Source organism: Harpegnathos saltator, unplaced genomic scaffold (assembly GCF_003227715.2).
Source record: "Harpegnathos saltator strain DR-91 unplaced genomic scaffold, Hsal_v8.6 scaffold54, whole genome shotgun sequence".
In the NCBI taxonomy this organism is placed as follows: Eukaryota; Metazoa; Arthropoda; class Insecta; order Hymenoptera; family Formicidae; genus Harpegnathos; species Harpegnathos saltator.
Window position 1 is genome coordinate 236,206 of NW_020230360.1, and position 10,144 is coordinate 246,349.

General features: G+C 38.0%; 1 protein-coding gene across 1 annotated transcript; it reads right to left on the reverse strand.

Moving 5' to 3' along the window:
• Nucleotides 1-8,641: 8,641 nt before the first annotated feature.
• On the reverse strand, nt 8,642-10,004 carry mRpL55 (mitochondrial ribosomal protein L55). The gene is made up of 2 exons (XM_025303349.1): nt 9,845-10,004; nt 8,642-9,388 (listed from the first exon to the last, which is right to left on the reverse strand). Exon 2 carries the CDS (start codon nt 9,385-9,387, stop codon nt 9,058-9,060), a length of 330 nt encoding a protein of 109 aa, XP_025159134.1. The 5' UTR covers nt 9,388; nt 9,845-10,004; the 3' UTR covers nt 8,642-9,057.
• Nucleotides 10,005-10,144: the final 140 nt, after the last annotated feature.

A 10,144-nucleotide genomic window follows, 5' to 3' on the forward strand; every position in this document is an offset into this window, starting at 1 on the left:
TAAAGCTTAAGTTTGAAGTTTGACGACGTTACGTTGTTTAGTATTTGTTTGGCAGCCATCAATAAATAGTGAACGCTCTCAGTGAATTTGTAAACATGGAAAAAATTGGTCATCGTTATGTGATACAATACTTTCATTTGAAAGGCCTCAGTCCAACCAATATCAAAGCGGAGCTAGATTCTACTTCTGGGGGAGTCTGCTCCGCTCGTTTACAACAGTAAAATATTGGGTGGCAGAGTTTAAACGAGGCCGTACGAGCTACCAAGACGAACATCGCAGTGGTCGACCGAATGAGGTGACCACGCCAGAAATGGTGAAGAAAATCCACAAAATGGTATTGGATGACCGTCGACTGAAAGTGCGCGAGTTAGCAGACATGGTAGGCACTTCAAAAAGTGCTGTATATCGCATATTGACTGAAAATTTGGACATGAGAAAGCTGTGCGCAAGATGGGTGCCGCGATTGGAGCAAAAGCAGCGTCGTGTGGATGTTTCAATCGAGTGTTTGGCGAAGTTTCGCAGCAATAAAGCCGAGTTTTTGCGTCGATTCATAATCATGGATGAAACATGGGTCCATCACTTCACACCTGAGACGAAGGAACAGTCAAAACTGTGGACCAAGGTGGCTTGATGGCTATTTTGAGGAGCTCGACGATTCCCACTATAAACAGGGTATCGAAACTATTGAACATCGCTGGGAAAAGTGTATTGAGCTAAAAGGAGACTATGTAGAGAAATAAAGATATTTTTTCCCAAATTTTTTGTGTTTTCTTTGTTAGGTCAGGTACTTCTGGGACTACCCTCGTACATACATACACCCATTTATCGTAGCGTGTTGCACGCTACATTAAATTGGTCATTTGGAGTACCTAAAATTATAAATTTATGTTTTCTCCTACTTTTTCAGCAGAAAGTCAACAAAAATTTAACTAGAATTTTTTCCCGACAGTTTCATAATAATTTCCTCTTCTCTCCCTATAAAGGAACGTGTAATCAGTAAGAATAAAGTACAGTAAAAATAAATAATAAAAAAAGATTAAATAATCTGTGTATAAGAGGAAATTTATATTAAAACCAATAAGATTTGCATTATACATATAACATATAATTCCTCTTTAAGAATAATATATTTATAATAATTTCCTCTTAATCCTTTAAAATTTAGATGATTCCACTTGTTCTGAAATTACTTTTTTTGGGTGTTGAGAATGTTTACCAAACGATAATATGCGCCCTATCCGATTTTCCATGACCGTCACCGGTTGATACTTGATTCCATTATACCGGCGAGCGATTAATAACATTCATTACGATAGAATACCCGGTGTGTATATTATTGCTCCAGTTGAAACTTGTTAAATTCTTATCAACTAAACGGTAATATGCCCTGCTCGATTTTCCCTGACATCTCTCAACGTCAACGACATCTCTAAACGTATCCGATTCTGCTGCATCGGCCAGCGATTAATGACGTTCATTAAAATAGAATATATCCTGCGTGCGAATCGCTTCGGTGCTACCACATGCCAAACGCGTCCCAACGCTTTGGAGACGGCTAGTGTGTTCCATTGTTGCCTAACAAAACCTAGCACGGTTTTCTCGCTTCTCTGTCGCAATGACGTGATTTCACCGTGATCGAAAGTGCTCGCAATTATGTTCCATCGACGTGCCAACATATTATATCACGCTTCTCTAGTTCATCGGGACGGTTCGATATGCTAGTAACGAATCGGGTTTTTTTTCTGGGGGAGGGAGAAAAGGTAATTGGGCCGCGCTACGCGATATGAAGCTCAATGAAGATGAAACATGCGAATAGCCGGAGAAACTTTGGAGAAACAAATTTTGTCGAACAGTACAAGTTCCTCGAACAATGAAAATATACGAGCTCACGCGGTCGGCCGTCCTGAATTTGTCGGCGAAAGCAAGGAAAATCAGAGGAGGCTTAAAATATTTTAATGTGGCTAATTTGGTGTTATTATTACTTTAATGCTATCGCGTTTATTATTATTGTGGTGCCTGTAATAACAGGGACTCATTATATAGAGGCATCGTGGAAATAATACAGGAGAGAATTGTACACGGAAACGTGGAAAGTCAAATAACGTGTATGTTTCTACGTAAATCACCTATTCGCTAAGAGTCAGCAAATTGCCGAGAACCGAAAAGTGAGGTCAACTGACCGGATGAAATTTGCAGAAACTTTTTGATCCCATAATACATCACTTCGAGACTTCTTGCATCGTGTTTTCCCAGAAGCAATTAGGGCGCAATTAAATCGCGTAATTATTGGAATTATACCATAAATCATATACTGAAATTATAATTTTGAAATAGGAAACTATTCGACATGTCAAAGGCTTTCCTGCAGATTAGATTTCTTTTGTTTGGAGCGTTTGAATATCTCTTTTACGGCTCCCTTTTATCGTATGTATATACGCGCGTACATACACTACAATTTTTTTCCTAATATTCGAATCACCCTTTACTTCCTTCTTACTCCGTTATTTCATTGATCGTTTGAGTGAACACAGCTCGCGATATTATTTACGCTATCGCGCTTCTATACAACGTTATTTAGTATTCTCGTGAAAATCGCGAGAAATTACGGCGAACTGGCTGCGCCCATCTCTTGCGAATCGGCTGAACATGCCGATCATTTACTTTACTCTTTTAATCAATCATATTGCGATATTCGCACCTGTTCCATCACTTTCGCTTGCCGCTCGCGACGCGGCTGAGACTTTCAGTCATAGCACGTCGTCGAAAGTTCATCCGTCGTTTCGTCCGGTAATTATTTACGGTTAGCGCGAGGACGAAAAGTGCGTGCCGCAGCGCGGAGGCGAGAATCGGAGAAAGTCGCCGCCGAGGAAATCGTTCTAAAACAAATGTGACGAGCGTACCCTCCACGTACGAGCCGCGGTCGAGCCTCTCTTATCACGCGACATGCCGCAAAAATGGCGGAGCACGTGTGCTACTTGTGGAAAGGTACTTCTGGAAAAATACGTTGCCGCCTAATTACGTATATCGTACGTTGCAGTATTCGCCGAGTTCTGTGTAACGTACGTATCACGCGTGAACGCAAACCAACTGGCTTGGAGGATATGAGCGACGAGACGCCATGAAAAATCTGTCAACTTTAGGAGAGTTCGCGTGACCGTCAATATTTTGACTCAATAGCGATCCATAATCTATTGGGTTGGCAACTAAGTGATTGCGGATTTTAAATAAGAATGAAAATTCAAAATTTTAAATTTGCTTTTTTAAATTTTTTTCAATGCATGTATGCGATACATTGAGCTTCTCTGCGATATCACGTGTTGTGCTATGACGATCTGAATCGATAATGGCCTTGATATGGGTCTCATCGACTTCAACTGGACGGCCAGATCGTTGAGCATTTTTCAATGAAAAATCACCAGAACGAAATCTGGCAAACCAATTTTGACACTGGCTTTCTTTCAAGGCTTCATTCCCATATACGGCACATAACTTCTTGTGTGCTTGCGATGCGTTCTTGCCTTTTCGGAAATAATACAATAAAATATGTCTCAAGTGCACGTCTTGCTCTTCCATTTTTAAATTGGGGTAAAAACAAAACTAAATAACTAATCGATATAATTTTTGTACTAAATGAAAGGTAGAAGTCCAAACAATAAGAAAAAAATATAGGTTAGGTACTTTGAACACGTTAACGAAACAAAAGAAAGTGTAAAATCCATCTGTCGACAAAATCCGCAATCACTTAGTTGCCAACCCAATAGTATCAATTTCATGTAAACTCTCTCTCTCTCTCTCTCTCTCTCTCTCTCTTTCTCTCTCTCTCTCCCTTCCCCCCCTCTTACAAGTAAACCTCGGGGAACGTCAGACGCCGATTTGTTTTCAATTTTTTATAATTATTTTTAATGTCAAAATATAAAGAAATCTGTTATCATTTTTAGCTCAATTAATTTTTTCAATTTTTTCGAAATTTCTCAAGTTTTTTGTTCATTCTTTTTTTGTTCATTTCTTGTTCATTTTTCACCAGCTTTTGACGTTAAAATTAGAGCTGATGATTTGGGTAATGAATTATCCGGGTACCCACTCACTATCTGAAATATGTTAAAAATACCCGGGTACTTGGCTACCCGCTCGTATTACCCGTACTTTTATTATTCGTGTTTGTTTAAATTATCTGCCTACTTCATGTCAAACTTCTGACGGTCTCGATGACATACGTTAATTTAATATCGTAATCAGATATAACCTGCATTTAATAACTGCGTTTGCTATTAACACGTTCATTGCCAAACTGAAAATTTGAATTTCGTGTGGTGGCCAAAATTATTTTTTCTTTTCTTTTTCAACAGACGATGGCTGGAAGCCATCCCCCCTCCACGAGAGTTCGATCCCCAGTGACGTATGTAAACATAATGCGCCGTTTCGCTATTCTATCCTGCGTAGAAACTCGTTAGCGACTCATCACGCGATATCGCGTGAACGGCAATGAACGTGTTAATTATGTCGCATCCAAAAAGTTGATAAAATGATAACGCAAGTTATTAAAGCTGCTAAATGCGACTACTGACTGATGTTGAGCATAGTGTCAATTGCACCGCACATACATTGCAGTTATGCGTAAAAGATGTATTAAATAGTATTCCGGAATGTCACACCGTATGCAACAAAGCAAGTAAAATTGTCAGTCACTTTAAACATTCTAATATTGCAAGCAATGCTCTGGAAAAGAAGCAGGTTCAATTTGATATGAAACAAGAACGGCTAATTCAAAGTTGCCCTACGCGATGGGATTCATATTTATATGATGTGCGACTCATTATATCGAAACCGCAGTGCTGTGTGTGCAGTATTGGCAGACAGTGCTTGCACTACTTCTACTACTGCGATTAATTTAGAAATCTTCGAAAATATCTGGACACTGATGGAAGAAATGATCATTTTATTAAAACCCCTGCAAACTGCAACTAAAATCTTTTGTAGCGAAACTAAAGTTACATTATCAGCTGTTCGACCAATCATAGAAGTCTTATGAATAATTACTTCCGCAAAGTGGTTAATGATAGTAATTTTATTGCTGAATTTAAAGAAAATATTACGATGTCGTTTTAATATGGCAGCTAAAGATGACTTTAGTCCAGAATAATTAGCTTCTTTTCTCGATCCAAGATATCCAAAGATCTTCGATCAGAAATAGATACGGAAGCAAACAAAATTAAAATCTATGTACAAAAGAAAATTATTAATGTCTCTTCTAACATTACGCAAACTGAAACATTATGAAACCGAAACAGAAACAGATTTAGACTTTATTTTTGCAGTTCCAAAAAGATCTACAGATAACCTCTCTCAATATCAAATGTACTTAGCTGAACCACAAATTTCTTATAATTTAGATCCATTAAAATGGTGGAGAGCACATGAAAATTTGTACCCTACGATTGCCGCATTAGCAAAAATTTATTTGGCAATACCAGCATCCTCAGCCAGTTCGGAAAGGGTTTTCTCAACCGCAGAGAACATAGTTACTGCAAAACGAAATTGTTTATCTACCGAAAATGTAAGTCTGTTAATATTTCTAAACAAGAATAAATCATTATTTTAATTCTTATTCTGCATAAAATCTTTCATTCTATATAAAGTTTAAATATAAAAATCAAATGTATACACACATACGCGCGTACTACATACATAAATATACATACATACATATGTTTATTATTATTACGCTTCCAAAGCTGTCAACACAATTATATATAATATCTTATAGATCATTAATTACGCGAAAGAAAAAGAAACGTTTATTTCGCAACGACTTCGTTTTATAAATGTGATTATTCATTCTCTGAGTCCGATTGCATCCTTTCTTCTGACAATCTTTTATTACATAGACACTCGAGTAATACGGATAATATGGATATTCAAATAATACAGATGATACGAATAATATGGATAATATGGATAATACGGGTAATACGAGTAATACCCGGGTACCCGGGTATCATCAGCTCTAATTAAAATGAGCTTGTTTGCTGGATAGTGAGCCGAAAGATTACCCAACGTCGAATGTAGCGTAAAACTGAACACTTTTTCAACAATGACGTCATATTAGATGCCGCCATTTTGAATTTTATAAAATAGTTCTGATTCGTAATCGGCGACATGTGTGTGCAAGTTTCAACAAATCAGATATATATATATTTTTAAGAAATATCGTTTTAAATATGTATAAAATAGTGTACTCGTGCAAAACTTGAAAAATTTCGAAAAAATTGAAAGAATTAATTTAAGCTAAAAATGATAACAGATTTCTTCATATTTTGACATAAAAAATAACTATAAAAAATTGGAAACAAATCGGCATCTGACGTACCCCGAGTTTTACTTGTTAGGTATTCTCTAAAGTAGTTCTTAAAAAAAATTGTTTCTTTTTGAGTCTCGGCACATGATATTTTTTAACAGACTTTTCGCAAGTGTTTCTCTTGACGAATATATGTGTGTTCTGATATTTGTGGATATTCAAATACTCGCAAATATTTCGCAGACGTGTTCACACATACTTGCAGCGCAATGACAACGCATCTTTCCGCAAAATAATGTATTTTTCATACAATGATAGGTCATTTCGAAAGGACGGTGCGATATTATTCGAGCGTACAATAATGCGATTAAAAAGTATGCTTACCGGAGCACAGAAGCATGACAGGAACGCTGAATCCCGAGTTTTCGTATTCGTTTCGTCAAACAGCGACACAGATGCATTTGTGTCGAAGTGTATAGAAAGACGTTGCGTTCGGTTTTGCTAGCGATGGATGCGCCGAAACGATCGCCCGTCGCTAAATTCAGCACTCTCGACATGTCATCGTTCATTCGTTCACGCATAAAGTTCGCTATGAACGAATATAAATATACACGACGTACAAGACAATAGCGATTCGAGTTCACACAGAAGCAACGTAATTTACTGCGAGCCGGAGTGACTGCGCGATGTCGACGCTACTACGTGAATCTTTAAAAAATCATTTATCAACAGTCCCGATATTATAAAAATCGAAGATTTTCGTCGGCTTTCTAACAGCGTCGTTTGTTTCGCTGTCTAAAATATTAGTAGTCGGATTTAGCGTCCTTTATATCGCACGTTGCTTAATAAATAAATGAATAATAACCGCTGCGTTGATTATGTCGGTGATACTTCCGAGATTCGCGACATGTTCAAGTGACTGATGGGAAAGATTTAGCTGCGCGCTAAATCATGATCGATGTGTCGTTCCGCGATGTTCCTCGCGAAATCTCGGCTCGCTGAAAGCGAGTCTCGTGTACAAATTGTAGTCGCCGGGAGTGCCGAAGATGTAAGTGTCGATGTGAGTTCGTCGTGAAAAGTATCGTAAAAGAATTTTACCGCGAAACGGCCATACCGAACGGAGTACCGAGATAAGCGTTGTGTGTTCGTAAGGTTATAGCCGGAGATTGCATCACTGTTTTTTGTGTCTTCGATTCACGGAAGAAGCATGAGATACCGTCGCCGGGATTGCCGAAAGTAAATGCCGTATATGGCGATGCACGCTTGAGAAGTCGTGAGAGCGAGTCTCACGAACCGACCGTTGAGAGTGACGCGAGTGAAGTAAGCCGCATACCGATACTTCGAGAATCGCAATCGGCGTCATCTCTAACCGACAGTCCACGGGATAGATCGCGACATGACTGTTCGTGTCCACAGTCGTCTCGTGCTTCTTTGATTTCGGCTCACCGAAGATGATGAGTCTCGCGACTCGCGAGTGAATTATCGTCATCGAGAATGCTGAGATCGTGCTGAGCATCGTGCGAAGTATCGTAGCGAAGTATCAGCCACTAAGAGAGCGAACCGAGCTCTCACGGAACCGAGCGGTGCCGAGCAATGTCGCATTTTCGTCGCGCATGGAAAGTTCCAGATTTCAGTTGCCGCATACTGCGCTACTACGAGCATACTGAAGAAACAAAACCGGTAAGAATCCGCGGAAATATGAAGATACATAGTGCGCCTGTGTGTTTACGTATTAATTTTACGTATCGAATTGTGCCAAACGGGGCACAATTTTGCCTCGACACTTGGCGACTGTAATTTTCAACCGTATGTATTACTATGCATACGGTCGAAAATTGTAATCGCAATGTGTCGAGGCAATTATGTCGGTCTTTATGCATGTAGTCCTAGTCGCGAACTTTTTGATCAAACACGACGATGATCGTTTTCTCCAGAAGAGAGAGATCGCGTCGTTTGACATCGGCCGTCAAATCGATTCGTTCACATATCGCGAGTTACGTAGAAATTTCACCCGGCCAGCTATGCAGCCCCCTCATCCGGATGTGAAAACGAGTTTGTCCGAACGCGCGATTATTGCCCATTGAGAAAGGAATATTATTCGAAAGCTGTTCGAACCTGTAATCGATTCGATCTTCGTCGCGATGTAGTCTACTTTCTTTCTCAGACAAGTTCAAGGTCGTTTTTCAAGGAGAATTGACGAAATGTCTAACACGATATTTAGATAAAAGATATTTTTATACATGTCATATTTATAAGACTCAATTTGCACAGTATCAATTTGATCGGATTTGCGCAATATCGTAATTGCGATGAGAAGGCTGAAAGGAATAGAATTAATGACACAACTGCGATCTCATTGTGGTATCTATTTGTGGTGCTGTCATATATATGTTTACATGAGCGTGAATATTATCTGTTCATAGAATAATGATGCTTATATCATTATACGGTATTAGTGTCATGCATATAATGCTATCCTATTTCACTACAAACATAATTCATTCTATTTTACGATTATCATATAAGATTAGATTCACCACCATTATATTTCATGGTATATATATATATATATATCACAAATGGTTTTAAAAATAATATTTACATCTGTTGTTCCACATGATAGTAGAACCGTATATAAAACAATTATGATAATATGGAAAACCGCAGATACAAACAGGATCTCTTCTTGTAAATACAAAAAGGATATTGTTTTGTACTTCTGCATAATATGTATAATACAAATTTCAGAAACACTACGGAGTTCACTTCTTAAAATTAAAATATCTATTTTCATCAAAAGTGTCCTCTATTTCTTCAGCTATTATTATTTTACTTTTTGATTTACGCATTTCAATTCTGGCTTTTTGTTGCTCCTGTGTTAGTTCAGCGAGATTCAGCGGGAGAATTATTATCTTTCTTGGCTCATGATAATCAATATCTATACTGCTTCCATCTGAGAAAACAAGCTTCGTAGGATACATTCGTTCATATATCTTTCTATGCTTCTTTGTGATTGCCGCTGTCCAGCAATTTAGGTTTCTGCTGAGACCTACTGCAGAGTTGCCAATTCGCGCAAAGAAAGCGATACTCATTCTGCAAAAAATATTTACACAATTCATTTTATTAATATTACTATATATATATTGACATGTTTATTTATATATATATACATATATATATATATAAATATATTTCATATATTTGTAACATATCAAGTAATAATATTAAGAATCCAAATATAATGTAAAGAATGACTCTTTGTAATTATACAGTTTTAAGATGCAACTGCAATTTTACAACACTGCTAGATAATCATGTTAAATTCTCTTTCCTTGACATACAAAACAATATCAGTAGAGAAGCAAGTGATACTTCATATCACACAAATATCACATAGGTTATCTTGACCTCTTTAAACAATAGTAACACAGTTTACATAACTCGTCAGCTTTTAATCAATTCAAAATTGCTGCAAAACTAACTAAATCGTCTATTTTTTTTTGTTTGCAGGATATCAACGAGCAGAATAAAGTTGCAAAAGGTCCTTACCTGACTGTGCGACCGACGAGATCAACGACTTAACGCGACAACAAACTCTATGCAGGCTGAGCAGAGATATCACGTGGTGTTCTCGTACGACTCTCGCGACGAATCGGCGGTCACGTGCGCTGCCGACAATCGAGTTGCGATTATCGATATGTCTCGTTTTTTAAACTTGCGCGGAGAAGACATTTTGTTAATTACGCGCATAGTGCCGACAAACATGATGTTTAAATGCTTTTTCGTGTGTGAATCGAGCACGATGGTGGACTTAATTCCGTGTGTTTTCACGAGAAGAAAAGGTCGTTG